The sequence below is a fragment of the Ursus arctos genome, unplaced genomic scaffold, assembly GCF_023065955.2.
Source record: "Ursus arctos isolate Adak ecotype North America unplaced genomic scaffold, UrsArc2.0 scaffold_5, whole genome shotgun sequence".
NCBI lineage: Eukaryota > Metazoa > Chordata > Mammalia > Carnivora > Ursidae > Ursus > Ursus arctos.
The window spans coordinates 7,277,907-7,295,469 of NW_026623067.1; the positions used below are offsets into that span (position 1 = coordinate 7,277,907).

The window sequence follows — 17,563 nt, forward strand, 5'->3', positions numbered from 1 at the left end:
CCATGGCTTTTCAGGATTCCTTTTCTTTCTTTCTTTCTTTCTTTCTTTCTTTCTTTCTTTCTTTCTTTCTTTCTTTCTTTCTTTCTTTCTTTCTTCTTTCTTTTTTTCACTTTTACATCCTGAAATGGCATTAGACTAAGGCAAAAACCTGATGAATGTTGAGTTTACCTCAATTTTTCAATCAAACAATTATCAGGCCAACTGGTGGTCATTTTTCAATTCACACTATTAATTTAGCAAGTAAGACAATAGCCACAATCAATGATACCATTAATAAGAGAGTTACTCAAGACTCTGACACACACAGGAAGATACCAAGCCTCAGGATTTCTATTCTTGTTTGCAGATGCTCAAAGGCTGATTTCTAAGCCCCTGAAAGGAAAGTGTAGAGAAGTACCTGATTTCTAATGTAGCATTCCCAATGTGTAAGTTTTTAGTGGTGTAATAGTCTAGATGATGATTCTTAACCTGGGGCATAAGAGAGAGGGCCTAGCCGCCTATCCTTTCTATCTTGTTTTCTGTCCAGTATTCATGCTTCTTGAACATTGTCTGGTGACTTAACATGGCTTTCAAACTTCTGCCTTAATTGTTCTTCTAATTTTATAGTTTATGACTTTGAATTATATTCTCAATGCAATTAACAAGGCATGGTTATTTTATACTGTGGATCTGCATTTATTTGAGAACAAATGTACTTGATTTTAATAAACTGAATGAAACAATTTATCTAATAGACTAGGGTGTGATTGTTGTCAGTCCAAAATGTATCATACGGCATAAACAAAATCTATACTCAGTAAAACAACATCCACTGAGCCTATATATTCATTTTAGAATATAATGAACACTTCCATAGCATATTTTCCAGGGCTCCCATCACATCTTTATTCTGAAGACTATAAATTATGGGGTTGAGCATAGGTGTCAGAATAGTGTAGAAGGCAGACACAACTTTATCTTGGCCTGAAATATGGGAAGAAATCGGCCGCATGTACATAAAAATGATGGCACCATAATATAAGCTGACCACTGTCAGGTGAGATGAGCAGGTCGAGAATGCTTTTTTTCGGCCCTCAGCAGAAACCATTTGGATAATGGTGACCAGGATGAGTGTGTAGGAGGCAAGGATGACTGAGAATGGAATCAGAAGCAAAATGGTGGTGCTGATCAAAATCCCAGTCTCATAGGTCAAGGTATCCTCACAGGAGAGATGCAGCACAACAGGAAGTTCACAGTAGAAATGATTGATTTCTCTTGATCCACAAAAGGGAAATCTCATGGTGTAGACAGTATGAATCAAGGCATTGACAGTACCACTGGTCCATGAGCTAACAGTCATCAACCTACAGAGGGGCCAATTCATGAGGAGTGGGTAGTGTAAAGGTTTGCAGATGGCAACATATCGGTCATAGGACATGAGTCCCAAGAGGATACACTCAGTCCCACCCAGGGCCAACCCAAGGAAGATCTGGGTGCCACAGTGAAAAGGGGAGATGATTGTCTTATGCAGAAGGTAGTCATTCATCATCTTGGGGACAAAGGAAACTGTGAAGAGTATGTCAATGAGAGACAGCTGCCAAAGGAAAAAGTACATAGGGATATGAAGATGATGGTCTACCAGGATCAGTAGAATTAAGAGGCTGTTTCCAGTTAGTGTGAATATTAACATCATGATGATAAGCACAAAGAGACAGAAGTGAGTTGGAGTGTATTTCAGTAGACCCAGAAGAATGAATTCAGTCATAGTGTGGTTTTCCAAATGTTTCATTCTTGTAATCTCTATAGAGATAAAAGGAAAAGCATATAATATAGAAACTATTTCACTATTATTAGTGCACTACATAGAAATTAACTTGGAGGAAAACATTGTCCATATTACCTGAAGAATTCTGGAGAAAATAGTGAATCCAGCAGATCTAAATTGATCAAAAGACATTTATCTTGCTTGATTTATGCTACATGATGTGAAATAGTTAATTAGATGGATATTTTCCCCCTTTTAATATATTTTGGCTCTTCCAGTCCAAAATAGGTAGAATAAAAAGATTGCTTTATTAGTGGTTTAGCAGCAGTTTTGGTGATGGCTTTCCAGTAAAAACAGCTAGTCAGATTGATTTTGCATTCTCTCTGAAAGTTCCTCTGGACTTCGGTACTCTGATCCCTAGACTTAAGCAAAGTTCTACAAGCAAGCCCGCTAAAAATAATAAACATTATGCATACAAAAATTTGATTTTTGTATTATAGCTATTAGTACAAGTGTGTTCATTGTTGATTAGTAGAATCTATTTCTCCAAATCTAATTTGATATTATTTAAATATTTTTCTTACTTCAGACACATAACGTTTTCTATGTATAATGAACATCATGAATAGTTTCCCCATGAAAGTATCATCCTTTCTATGGAACATTCCTCCAATTTTTGAGAATAAATGGGAATATAAAGCATACTACTGTGGCTACTTAATCCTGGTGACAAATAAATTATGCACTGGATCCTAGTAGTAAAAGTTAACTGTAGAAATCCTCTGCCTGAAATGTCTCACATAACCATGCGCTCCTTCATATCAATAAAAGAGAGGCTTTGTTCAAATATGCAGCTTCTCCTCAGCTCTACAAAGATTCAAATTCTTCAGCCTTCAACCACACAAGAACATTCCTTCAAGTAATGACCTCAACCCTTCTCTTAAAATGTATGGTAAAATATCAATCATAAAAAAGCATGTTTTTACAGCTATGATTAGGCCAAAGAACTCTCTATTTAAATTAGTCAGGTATAGCCTCATATAACTTTTACATTACTTTGTGGTTCAATACAGTAATGAGATTTTCAATTTATCTGTATGCCATCGAACTCATATTTTAAAGTGATGTTCTGATGGTTTATAAAGTAAGAATGATAATTGTTATTGAAACCGTATTAAATATATTTTCATGTCTAAGTTTCAACAATAATATACTCTATAATCTAAGTGTATTTGTATTTAAACATAGTACATTCAATGATCAATATGACAAAAGCAAATAAACACACCATTAAATGGTGGAATAACCAATAGATATGTACCATCATGATAAATATTAAAAACAGGAAAAAATTGCAGCAGAGATAAGCAAAATTATGCAAAACAGCTGAATATCTGGACACAAACAAAATATTGAGATGAGCTTTAATTCACATCCAATAGCTTTTTCCCTTGGCCACATGGCAATTTCTGGTTAATTGAAATTAAAATAATATTCATATGGTGAAAATAGCAGTTTTATGTAAGTACTTCATGTTACTGTTTTCATGCTGTAGGGCAAATGCCTGAATCTTCAAATAAATATGTATTTTTCCAATCTGGATCTTTTACTTTTTCCAAATTTATTATTTGCCAAAAAACAAAACAAAATAAAACAAAACAAAAAAAAACATGGAAATTCTCCAAAATCTGTAAGTATAATTTGTAGTGCCACTATTTTATGCCATGCTAGGTTCTCTGGTCCCTGTAAAGTCATCCTTCTATATATTCTACAGCAAATGTGGCCTCTATTATTGCTATGGCCCTTAACACTTCCTTCTTGTGGGTGATGCCTTATTTACTACTAAATGTCTGTCTATTTCTATAACTATGACAATGCCATTAGACTAAAGTTTTGCAATATTTTTATTTATTCGTTCATAGGAATCAGACATGATTAAATATACCAGTAGTGACACTTTGTGAAGGTAGAATAGGCTCTGGAGTAAAAATTCAGTGCCTAGATTTTATTTTCTGCTTTCATTACCTGCATGACCTGGGATGAAATACTAAATTCACTCTAAACCTCACTTTCATCATTTGCAAAATTGGGATTCTAATCCATATCATCTCAAATATGTTTTCACACATGAAATATGTTAAAGATCAGTAAACTTTAAATACCTCCATTTTTACCTTAATCTGAACTAACTGATGGTTATCCTTTCCAGCTTATTTCTTTTAATTCAGGCAGCCCAACTTGCAGACATAACAACCCATGATAGGGACCAAACTACACCTCACACAACAATGACTGCTCTGACGCCAGCAAGACCCCACGTAATTGTGATCAACCTGATTTTTTCTTCTCACCTGTATGTACCCATTGACCTTTGTTTCACATTTTCCTTATATAAACCTAAAAGTGTTTTCAGAACTTTGGAGACCATCTTTGAGATTTTAGTCTACTGTCTTCCAAGTGTTGACCTCACTGAAATGAATTTCATCCTTTTTCAGGGTCACTCATCTGCCTGCCTGTGTATTTTGTCAGCAGTGAGTGACCAAATGTGGTCTGTTTAGGACCTCCAGAGCCTGGTGGTTTTGCATTCTGGGGCCCCAGTTACATTAACAGAACATTGGGTTTTCATTAGACAGATCCATATTTGTAATCTCACTCTGACAGTTATGGGCTGATGGATGTAGACAAGTCTGTGTTTTACAACCTTGCTTTACTCATCTACAAAATGGGATCATAAGCCCCATCAGGCAAGAATACGTGTATCTATATATGAATCTTCTTTAGGGCAATGGATAGAACAATGCTAATACTAGTAAATATTGACATTCATTCTACCTACCTTCTTTACTCATTCCAAAATTCTACAGCTTTTTCCATAATATTTTCTCCCTTAGATTCTTGCTTCTCCCTTCATTTCGCCTTTCTCCATCCTTTCATTCCTTCCTTTCCTCCCTTCACCCACCCTAACTTCTTCCCTCCCTCCTTTCAGTCCATTGTATCGTCAAAATTACTAGACTTAATTACAAAATTTATGCATTAGACATATTATTTTAATATTTTTAAACTTTTAAAAAATATTGATGAACTTTAAATAGAGATGAGTCTTAAAAAATAAATACATATAAAAAGATAATTATTATCCTGCTTGCTTCACATGTGTGAGAAAATTCATCAAGATAATAAGAAAATTTGAGAGGTTATTTATTTATATACTGAATACCCAGATATTTTACCTGGTCTGTTGAAATGATGCATTAAAAATATAGATGGCAATATTTTGCTATTAACATAAGAATATTTAAAAAGAAGATAAATTTATGAAATGCAGATGAGTATTTCAAAAGAATTGTTTTTTTCCCCCAATGGTACATTGAAAACTAACAATCAAACAAAATGCAAAATACATTAATAGAAAGAGACTCTAATAGGTTGCTTTCACAGAGTTGTTTAAAATAAAAGAATGCATGTTCGATTAGACAATCATTTTTACTCCAGAGCCTATTCTACCTTCCCAAAGTGTAACTACTGGTATATTTAATTGTAAAAAAAATGTAAAAAGCTTAAAAGATAATCAAAAAATAGAAATAAGTTTGAATTTACCCCTTCATCGATAATATAGTAATGTGATTAAAATGATTATTTTATAGGGTTATGTGTATGCAGCCACGTTTGGAGGATACTTTTTCTGCGTAACCAAAGATCTTAAAAGTAGCAAAGGATACTCTTACATTTTAGTCAGTGACATATACCTAAAACTTAGGCACTGAGATGTTGCATAGTCATGAATTTGAAAGCATGTGTACAGATATATCCATTTTTATAGCTACTTACCTTCCTGGCGACTAATGGTCTGTTCACAAAGACTACTAAATTAAACAAATGCAATTATGCCCCCTTTCACTGAGTCACAAGTTGACTACATAAGCTACATAAATAGGAAGTCCTTTAAATAAAGAATAAATTCTATGTGTGTTTGCTTGCATAATACCCCAGAAAATAGACACTAAACCAAGTAATTTAAACATGAGGATGTGTAAACATGGAAATTTTATTATTTTCTGATCTTTGTTCCTTCTGAATCATCTCCAGTGGGATTTTCATCATAGAGAAATGAGTCAAGTAACGGGACTGCCTAATTGGAGACAACTGTGAAATGTTAATAAGTCCTTCAACATGCTCATGTTCCCCAGGGAAGAATGCAAGGAGTTTAATATGATTTGGGTAAAACATGAGGAAATGGAATGCATTTACAACTACCAACACAGTTATTTGCAAATGTTTTTAGATACCATGTGAAGCTTTTTGTGAGGAATGATCTGGAGCTAAACAGCTTTAAATAAAGTTGAATAGTGCTCAATTTTATTGTGCAATTAGGTTAAAGGAAGCTGCATAGAAAAGTTATCGAAATTCACTTAGATTGATCATTTCATGTTCACTGATAAAAAGTCAGTAAAGGGAATTTGAAATAGTGTGCCACCTATAATTTACCCAGAATAACAGGGTATTTAATTAAAATGTAGTAAACAATCATTGAAGGAATAATTTAAAAATGTATCCATGTTTCTTTATTGTCAATAAGGTACAGATCTATAAATATACAAATATCCTAGACACTCATATATTTGTTTACTTATAAAGAATAGATCTCGGATTTAGGAAATTATAGAAATATATTTAAACTTAGTGGAATATAAACAGATAATAGATATTTGGAGACTTTTTCAAAGCAATTTGCCTATTATCATAGGACATATCTGCAATATCTCTTTGATCTACTGTCATGCCCTATAAAATAAATCAATATTTTATCTAGATAAAATACAAAATACCTAGAAAAAAACCTCTGCATTTTAAATATTAAAATATATACCAAGGTATTTTTTCTTTTTTTTATTAAAGCATTTTTATTTTAAGCACAAAAATGCCATTTATAAGCATTGTATAATTGCTTACAAGTGTCAGATACTCTGCTTTTAATTTTATTTATTTTATTTTTTTAATTTTTAATTTTTATTTTTTTAATGTAAAGTTTGATGATTCATTAGTTGCGTATAACACCCAGTGCACCATGCAATACGTGCCTTCCTTACTACCCATCACCAGCCTATCCCTTTCCCCTACCCCCCTCCCCTCTGAAGCCCTCAGTAAGGTATTTTTTCTGGGTATATGAAAATTTACCTAGATAAAGGTAACTCATATCTTTAAGTATGAATTATATTGTTTACAAATGTGTTAGAAAGGGTTTTACATAATTATTGCCAGCATCGTATAATCTCACTATTGCAAAGTCAGTTAAAATTTCCCTCTATTGAAAATAATTTATGTATTATTTATTTTATTTTATTTCAGTTATCCATCATATAGTACATCATTAATTACAAATGTAGTATGTTGTGTATTGTGTATAACATTCAGTGCTCATCACATCATGTGCCCTCTTTAACATCCATAGCCCAATTACCCCAACTCTCCACACACTCCCCCTTCAACAACCCTCAGTTTGTTTCCTATAGTTAAGAGTCTTTCAGGGCTTTTCTCCCTCACTGATGACTTCTCATTAAGTTTTCCCTACTTTTCCCTATGATCCTCTGCGTTGTTTTTTATACTCTACATATGTAAAACCATGTGATAATTGTCTTTCTCTGATTATTTCATTCAGTATAATACCCTCCAGTTCCATCCACAAGGTTGTAAATGGTATTCATCATTTCTGATGGCTGAGTAATATTCCATTGTATAAAAATATGCCACATCTTCTTTATCCATTTATCTGTCAGTGGACATTTCAGTTCTTTTCACATTTTGGCTATTGTGGAATTTGCTGCTATAAACATTGGGGGGCAGGTGTCCCTTCAGATCACTATATTTGTATCATTGGGGTAAACTCTTAGTGGTACAATTGCTGGGTTGTAGTATAGCTCTATTTTTAACTTCTTGAGGAAACTCCACACTGTTTCCCAGAGTGGCTGTACCAGCTTGCATTTCCACCCACAGTGTAAGAGGGTTCCCCTTTCTCTGTATCCTCACCAACATTTGTTGTTTCCTGATTTGTTAATTTTAGCCATGCTGACTGGGGTGAGGTGGTATTTCATTGTGGTTTTTATTTGTATTTCCCCAAAGACAAGTGATGTTGAGCATTGTTTCATGTGTCTGTTGGCCATTTTAAAGTCTTTTTCGGATAAATGTTTGTTCATGTCTTCTGCACATTTTCTGACTAGATTCTGTTTTTTGGGTGTTGAGTTTGATAAGTCCCCAATGAGAATGATATTCACTGTGGGCTTTTCATATATGACTTTATGATATTGAGGTATGTTCTCTCTATCCCTACACTGTTTTAACCAAGAAAGGGTACTGTATTTGTCAAATGCTTTTTCTGCATCAGTCGAAAGGATCATATGGTCCTTGTCCTTTCTTTTGTTAATGTGATGTATCATGTTGATAGATTTGTTGATGTCGAGCCACCCTTGCAGCCCAGGAATAAATCCCAATTAGTGGTGGTGAATGATTCTTTTACTATACTGTTGAATCCTATTGACAAGTATCTTGATGAGTATTTTGGCATCCATGTTCATCAGGGATATTGGTATGTAATTCTACTTTTTGATGGGGTCTTTGTCTTGTTTTGGGATCAAGGTAATCTGGCCTCATAGAATTTGCTTGGAAGTTATCCATCCACTTCTATTTTTTTCGAAGACTTTTAGAAGAATAAGTGTTAATTCTTCCTTAAATATTGTAGAATTCCCCTAGAAAGACATCTGGACCTGGAATCTTGATTCTTGGGAGATTTTTTATTGCTGCCTCAATTTCTTGCTGGTTTTGGGTCTGTTCAGATCTTCTATTTCTTTCTGTTTCAATTTTTGCAGTTTATAAGTTTCCTGAAATGCATCTATTTCTTTCAGACTGCCTAATTTGTTGGTCTATAGTTGTTGATCATGCTTTTAAAATGGTTTATATTTCCTTGGTGTTGGTTGTGATCTCTCCTTTCATTCATGATTTTATTAGTTTGGGTCCTTTCTCTTTTCTTTTTGATAAGTGTGGCTAGGGGCTTATCAATCTTGTTAATTCTTTCAAGGAAACAGATTCTAGTTTCATTGATTAGTTCTACTGTTCTTTTGGTTTATATTGCATTCATTTCTGCCCTAATCCTTATTATTTCTCTTATCCTGCTTGGTTTAGGCTTTATTTGCTGTTTTTTCCCCAGCTTCTTTAGGTGTAAGGTTAGCTTGTGTGCTTGAGATATTTCTAATTTTTTTTAAAGAAATGCTTGTATTGCTGTAAATTTCCCTCCTAGGCCCACTTTTGCTGTATCCCAAAAGTTTTGAACAGTTGTGTTTTCATTTTCATTTGTTTCCATGATTTTTTTTTCTTAAATTCTTCTTGATTTCCTGGTTGACCGATTCATTTTTTTTTTTAAGATATAATTTATTTTCGACACAGAGAGAGACTGAAAGCACAAGTGGGAGAGTCGGAGAGGGAGAAGCAGGCTTCCCACTGAGTAAGGAAACTGATGCAGGGCTCAATCCCAGGACCCTGAGATCATCATCTGAGCAGAAGGCAGAAACTTAACCGACTGAGACACCCAGGTGCCCCTGACCCATTCATTCTTTAGTAGGATGTTCTTTAACCTCTGAGTGTTTGAGTTCCTTGCAAATTTCCTCTTGTGATTGAGTTCAAATTTCAAAGCATTGTGGTCTGAAAATATGCCAGGAAGGATTCCAATCCTTAGGTATCAGTTGAGACCTGACTTGTGATCCAGTATGTCATCTATTCTGGAGAATGTTCTGCGAGCACTCGAAAGGAATATGTATTCTGTTACCTTAGGATGGAATGCTCTGTATATACCTGTAAAGTCCATCTGGTCCAGGGTGTCATTCAAAGCCCTCGTTTCCTTGCTGATCTTCTGCTTAGAAGATCTCTCCATTGTTGTGAGGGGGTGTTGAAGTCCCCTACTATTATTGTATTATTATCAATGTGTTTATTTAATTAATTATTAATTGGTTTATATAATTGCCTGTCCCAAATTTAGGAGCATAAATATTTATAATTGTTAGATCTCCTTGTTGGATATACCCTTTAAGTATGATATTGTGTCCATCTTCATCCCTTACTACAGTCTGGTTTAAAATATCATTTCTCTGATATAAGGATTGCTACTCCACCTTTCTTTTGAAGTCCATTAGCATGATAAATTGTTCTCCACCCCTCACTTTCAATCTTGAGATGTCTTTTCATCTAAAACAAGTCTTTTGTAGACAGCATATGGTTAGGTCTTGTTTCTTTATCCAATCTGATGCTCTGCATCTTTTGATTGGAGTATTTAGCCCATTTACATTCAGCATAACTATTGAAAGATATGAATTTAGTGTCATTGTATTACCTGTAAAGTCTTTGTTTCTGTAGATTGTCTCTGTTTCTTTTGGATCTATGTTAGTTTTGGGTTATCTCTTCCCTTACAAGATCCCCTTTAACATTTCTTGCCAAGCTGGTTTAGTGATCACAAATTCTTTTAAATTCTGTTTGTTCTGGAAGCTCTTTAGCTCTCCTTCCATTCTGAAAGACAGCCTTGCTTGGTAAATTGTTTTTGGCTGCATGTTTTTCTTTTTGTGCGCCGAATATATCATGCCAGCCCTTTCTGGCCTGCCAGATGTCTGTGGATATGTCTGCTGCCAGCCTAATGTTTCCACCCCCTGTAGTTTAAGAACCTCTCGTCTTGAACTGCTCAGGATTCTCTCTCTCTCTCTCTCTCTCTCTCTCTCTCTCTCTCTCTCTCTCTCATAATGTTCAGTTAGCCACTCTATAGTACATCATTAATTTTTGATGTAGTGTTCAATGATATGTTAGTTGTGTATTTATTAGTTGCTTATAACCCAGTGCTCATCCAAACATGTATCCTCTTTATTTTTTTTTATTTTTTAAAAGATTTTATTTATTTATTTGACAGGGAGAGAGACAGCCAGCGAGAAAGGGAACACAAGCAGGGGGAGTGGGAGAGGAAGAAGCAGGCTCCCAGTGGAAGACCTTGATGTGGGGCTCGATCCCAGAACACTGGGATCATGCCCTGAGCCAAAGGCAGACACTTAATGACAGAGCCACCCACGTGCCCCCATATATCCTCTTTAATATCCATTATCCTGTTACCCTATTTGCAAGCTTCCCTATTACGTATCAGGGTGATGATCTATTTTTATTGTTTTTGAGGGGGGTTCTCTGTGCTTCATGGCTTGAATGCCTGTTTCCTTTCTTAGATGAGGGAAGTTCTCAGCTATGATTTGTTCAAATATACCTTCTAGGCCTCTCTATCTTTCTTCTTCCTCTGGACCCCAATAGTTCTAATATTGTTTCACTTTATGATATCAGTGATTTCTCAACATCCCCATGATTCATTAGTTGTTTTTCTCTCTTTTCCTCAGCTTCTTTCCTTCCATCAACTTTTCTTCTATGTCATTGCCTCTCTCCTGCCTCATTTACCCTAGATGTTAGGCATCCAATTTAGACTGCATCTCATTTAGAGCATTTTTAATTTCAACCTGATTAGATCTCCTTTCACACTAAGAGATTATCTAGTGTTTTTAATGCTTTTTTTTTCCAAATCCGACTAGTAACTTTATAATCATTTTACTGAATTCCAGCTCTGACATTTTACTTACTTCCATATTGATTAGGTCTGTGGAAGAGAGTATTACCTCTGGTTCTTTCTTTTGTTGTGAATTCCTCCTTCTAGTCATTTTTCTCAGAAAAGAATGAATGAATGAGAGATCAAAATCAAAAATATGAACCATGACCCAAATGAAATGCACACTAGACAAATTCAAAGACATCAGAAACCAAAATAAAAAAAAAAAAGGAAAGAAAAAGAAAATAGGTGGGGTGAAGAGATAATATAATCTCCTAGCTGAACAAAAAATAGTGACCCACTTGGTTCTAGGTGTATTTTGGTCTGTTTGTTAGAAAACACTAAATCCCAAAATTGTAAAGAAAGCAAAACTTGTATATATACAAAAATAAAATTGAGGGATGTCTGTGTGGCTCAGTTCAGCATCTGCCTTCAGCTCAGATCATGATCCCTGGGTCCTGGGATCAAGACCCACATCAGGCTACCTGCTCAGCGGGGAGCCTCTCTCTCAGCAGCTCCCTTTCCTTCAGCAGCTCCCTCTGCTTGTGCTCTCTTTCTTTCTCTCTCTCTGTCAAATAAACAAATAAAATATTTTTAAAAATAAAATTGAATACAGTGAAAGGAAACCAAAAGTGAAGAATATATCTATAAAATGTAAATATAAAAATGAAAGTTAAAAAAAGACTTAAAAACAAAAAGTTGATAAAATAAGACACTAGTTGAAAATGAAGGAAAAAAGAAAAGAAAAAAGGAAAGGAAAAATTTAAACTGAAAGCTAAATGAATCATGAGGAGAAAAAAAAACTTGAATTTTATATACTATTTTCCCTTAGCACTGAGGTTTTGCAGTCCTGTGAGCTCTGTAAACTTGGTGTTCAGCTATTCCAGTTTGCCTTCTGTAGGAGGGACCTGCTGCACTGACTCACAGGTTCTTGGCCTCGGTGTAGTTGCACCACCCCTTGTAAGGTTGCTGGCCTCAGTGTAACTTGTTTTTGGTTGCTCTATGTCACTTTTGTTCCCTTAAGGATTTCTGTGCTTCTAAGAGGATAAAAATTAAAATGGCCATACCCTGATCTCCAGTCCTGAAGCTGAAAGATTGCATCCTCTCTCCCCAGTTAACCCTCAGGGATAAGCAGTCTTCACTTTTGTGTGTACCAAACTTTGTAGACTCTTGGGGTTTGTGCCTACATTGATCCTCCCAGGGGAAGGCAGAGGGTCACATTTCTGCCCTTTCAGGGCCTTCACACAGAGGGCAGTCACCTGGTCATGTCTTGGTTTGCCATTTATGGTTGATCTAGCTGAAAGCCCCCTCCCCGGCTCACTGACCATAACCAGTTTCCCTGCTTCAGTGCTTTGGAATTCTGCAGTATCTAGCACCCCTGTTCTTTCTGTGACACCAGGATTCCCAAGACCACATTGTCTCACCTAGAAATCTGCCCTATTTCACCACCTGAGCACCTTTCATGTAGGGAGCTCTCACACCGGAGGAGACTTCTAAAGGTCCCAATTTTGTGCTCAGGTTTTATTCCACTTTCCCATAGCCAGCTTTTGAAGTCTCCATCCCCCTGTTGTTTATCTTCCAAATATCACCTCAGATTCACTTCTCTGCATCTCTTACCTTGCAAAAAGTGGTTTCTTTTCTCCTTGTAGTATTCCAGCATTTTTTTTCTTACATCTGAGGTTGAATTTATAATTATGTGGAATAATTTGATAGTTATCTAGCTGAACTCAAGAGACCAGATAAATCAAGTTTCCCTACTCTTCTGCCATCTTGCCTCCAATCTTTGTAAATAATTTAAAAACTCAAATCACCTCTATATGACTGTTAAAGATTCATTTTTGGTGTTCAAAATATAACATGATTTTATTCAGTGAATTGATAACATCATTAATTAGATTCTTACACTTTATTTTTCTATGCTTTTATTAGCTTTAGTTTCATTGTAAGTATGGATTTTATGGCTGGGAAAATACAGAAACAGCATCACCAGGATTTACATCTGCAATTCACAGTGGTCTACAATATGCTAGTCACAGGGCTGTCAGAATAGTAAGGAAAATCCTTTATCAAAATCCTTCCCCAAATAACACATGAACAAATTGGACAACACTTTGTAGAATGCATGTTCCTGAAACAATCATGAATAATAGGGTACTGTTATTTATCTAATGGTTGGTACACATCACTGGAATTGACCTTGAACTCTATATTAATTAGTTTACAATTTCCAAGTGTCAATGACTCACAATGTTGGCCATCAACTTTTTATTACATGACCTGTTTGGTATGATTCAAGTGAAACACAGGCCCATGACTTTATTCTTTTCTGTGTTGAAGTCTCACTGGCCCACTACTATCATGGCAAAGGAATAAAAACAATAGTGAGACTATGTAATAGCTCTTAAAGCTTGTTTGGATTTTGAATCCTTCACTTTTATTCATATTTTATTCACCTTCCATTTACCAGAACAAATCACACAGTGAAGCTTTCACTAAACAAAGACAGAGAATATTCCACACTTCTGGATGCCCTGAGGACAATCGCTCTCCTCTTATTCCCAGGTGTAGTGCTTGTATTGATTGAATGGTATCATGAGATTTCATATATGGCAAGATCTGCATTTGACTTATTAAGTTCCTATATTAGTCATGCTCGTACTTTAAGATAAAGTATTATAATGCACAAAAGACAACTACAGAATCTCAGCGGCATAAAAAATAAAGCATTTATTTCACACAACCATATAGGTTGGATGGCTGGTTGTGAGTTCAGATTGATTCGTTGTGACTCTTAATCATCCTCAACTAACTGAATGGACAGCAGCTACTCAGGACATGCTTGTCTTATGGTGAAAGTTCAAGTTTTCAGGGAAAGCCTCTTACAGAATTCACAGAAACTGTAATATTTCCACTTTCATCCACATTTTATTAGCTAAGTCTCATGGCCATTGCCAGTGTGAAGAAATCATGAGAATGTACTCATCTTATATATATGGTATAGGTGTGAGTTTGGGGGCATGTTAATATTGTCTAACTAATAATCTATTCTATGCAAATTTCATTCAATTTTATTTCATTCAATTTTTCAACAAATATATAGGAATCAAATATTTGTCAGATATAAGTCAGCTTTTAACATATATGAATTCAAGAATAGAGAAGAGAAACAGACACAAACACACACACACAAATATGATGACACTCTATGAGAGGAAAAAAAATAATAAAATAGAGTATGTGGAAAAGCAGTGGCTGGTTTAAGTTGGAAGAACATGGATAAATTCTCTATTATAGTGACATTCCAGTGGAGAACCAAAGAAATTAAAAGAAGTGGGTATGCATATACCTGGTAGTAAGCTGTTCAAAGGAAATTAACTAAGCTAAGGTCCTAAAGTAGGAATCTAGTAAGAATGTCCAAAGAACAAAAATTAGTAAAATATTACAGAATATAATGAAAGGCAAACTGATTCTAAAGTTTACATGGAGAAATAAAAGACCCAGAATAGCCAACAAAATATTGGGAGGGAAGAACAAAGTTGGACTGATACAACCCAAACAACAAGACTTGTTATAAAGCTACAATAATCTTGGCAGTGTGGTGTTGGCAGAGTAATAGACATGTAGATCAATGGTATAAATAAAGTCCAGAAATAGAAACACAAAAATATACCAAATTGATCTTTGATAAAGGAGCAAAGCCAAAACAAAAGAGAAATGTTCTCTTTTCAACAAATTGTGCCAGAAGAATTGGACATCCACAAGCAAACCTGAATCTAGATACAAACATTACAACCTTCTCAAATACTAAATAGAATTGGATCATGACTTAAATGTAAACTAAAAACAAAACAAGAAAAGATACAAAACAAACAAACCAAAAACTATAAAACGTCTAATAATATCAGAGAAAAAACCCAGATGACCTTGATATGCTGATGACTTTAAGACATTATACCAAATAATATCTTTCTATGAAAGAAATAATAAAGAAGGTGGAATTTATTAAAACTGAAAACTTCTATTAAGTGAAAGGCTATGTCTAGAGAATAAGAACACAAGAAACAAATTATGAAAAATTATTAGCAAGGGTGTCTGTGTGGTTCAGTCAGTTAAGTGGCTGCCTTCATCTCAGGTCATGATCTCAGGGTTCTGGGACCAAGCCCCACATCAGGCTCCCTGCTCACAGGAAAGTCTGCCTCTCCTTCTCCCTCTGTCCTTCCCCCTAATTGAGTTCCCTCTCTCTCTCTCTCTCTCAAATAAATTAAATCTTTAAAAAAATTATTAGCAAAAAGGCATGTTATCCAAAATATTCAAACAACTCTTAAAGCCAGCATTAAGAAAACTACTGGTTTAAAAATAGGGCAAAAATTACATATATAATTTAGAATGTCCAAAATGCAGAACACTTTTAAAACACCAAATGTGGACCAGGATATGAAGCCCTAATGACTCTCATTCACTGCTGGTAGGACAACTACAGCCACGTTGGAAGATAGATTGACCATTTCTCACAAAACTCAACAAACTCTCACAATACAACCCAGCAATCACATATTTGGTATTTACCCAAAGGGACTGAAAACTCATGTCTACACAAAACCTCACATGGATATTTATAACAGCTTTAGTTATAATTGACAAAACTTGGAAACAACTAACATTTCCTTCAGTATGCAAATGGATGAATAAATCATGGTAAATCCAGAATATGGAATATTTTTCCACACTAAAAACAAATGAACCAAATAAACAGACAAGTATTGAGCCATAAAAAGACATGGAGGAAGCTGAAATGCATATTAACAACTGAAAGAACCCAATCTGAAAAGGCAACGTGCTGTGTGATTCCACAGCACAACATTCTTGTGGAAAGGGCAAAACTATGGAGACAGGAATTGGGGAAGGAGAAAGGGATCAATTGGTGGAACACAGAAGATTTTTTAGGACAGTGAAACTATTGTATATAGAATTCTAATGATGGATATAAGTCATTATACATTTTTGAAACCTATAGAATATACAACACCAAGAGTAAACCCTAAGGCAAACTATGAACTTTGAGTGGTTTTGATGTGTCAATATAGGTTTATCAAATGTAACAAATATACCACCTTAGTGAGGGCTGTTTATAATTAGGGAGCCCAGGAATATGTGGGGATATGAGAAATTTCTCTCTTTTCCTGTAATTTTGTTGTGAACATAAAACTACTCTAAAAATAAAATTAAAAAAAAAACAGTAAAATGTATAAATTTGGACAAATGTTACCCATGAATATCATTCTTTATCATAAATAAACTACCAGGAAATGGAAACTATGGTAGAACAATAAATATAATTTTTTTAAAAATTAATTAATTAATTAATTAATTACAGAGGGGGAAGGGGCAGAGGGAAAAGAAGAGACTCTTAAATAGACTCCATGCTGAGCACAAAGCCTGATGTAGGACTCTGTCTCTACCCTGAGATCACAACCCAAGTAAAAAACAAGAGTCTTACATTTAACCTATTGCTTCACCTAGGTGTCCCAATAAAAGGTATCTTTTAAACAAACATTCGTAATTACAGAATTCCAAAGATGTCTAGGTATGAGGATTAATGTAACAATCCATTCATTAAAAATGCTTTAGTTCATGTTGTTTGTCAGCTCCTGTTTCAGATTGTACAATTACAGAAGTAAAGAAGACAAATTTCTTACATTCAGAAACTTGCATTGTAATGGGGGAATGTATAATAAGTACATATATAAATAGACAAATATTATAATATAAAAATAATACTAGCACTTGTGAATTTGAAAGAACTAGGCAATGGGTAGAATGCTATGTTATGTTGTTTGGTCAACAAGACGTCTTGTATTAGTGATACTTGAGAGATCTGACTGCAATGAAGGAGTTAGCCAAAGGCAATTTGTGTACTAGGGGAGAGAACAACAATGCAAAAACCTTAAGACCATGAGGAAAATCAAAGAGGACAGCAGTACAAATCCAGTGAGGGAGGGATATACTCTGGGTAAGTTCAGAAATGTATTCAATAGCAATTTATGGCAGTTTAAATAATTTGGTCTTATACAATCTATTGGAGAAATCTGAGAAGAAACATGTATCACCTGATTAATTTTTCTATAGAATACCTCGAGTTGTCACAGGGAGACAATTTAGAAGAAAAAAAATGAAAAATTAGAAGAGCAGCTGAAAGTTCTTCATGGTAC

The 17,563-nt window shown here is 34.9% G+C and overlaps 1 protein-coding gene across 1 annotated transcript; it reads right to left on the reverse strand.

Annotated features, from left to right (window-relative positions):
- Positions 1-817: 817 nt before the first annotated feature.
- On the reverse strand, positions 818-1,768 carry LOC123001498 (olfactory receptor 2AJ1-like). The gene has a single exon (XM_044387250.2). It carries the CDS (start codon positions 1,766-1,768, stop codon positions 818-820), a length of 951 nt encoding a protein of 316 aa, XP_044243185.2.
- Between the last annotated feature and the right edge of the window lie 15,795 nt (positions 1,769-17,563).

Coding starts and splice junctions, on each gene's coding strand:
- LOC123001498 (XM_044387250.2), bottom strand. CDS start 1,768: ATGAAACATTTGGAAAACCACACTATGACTGAATTCATTCTTCTGGGT.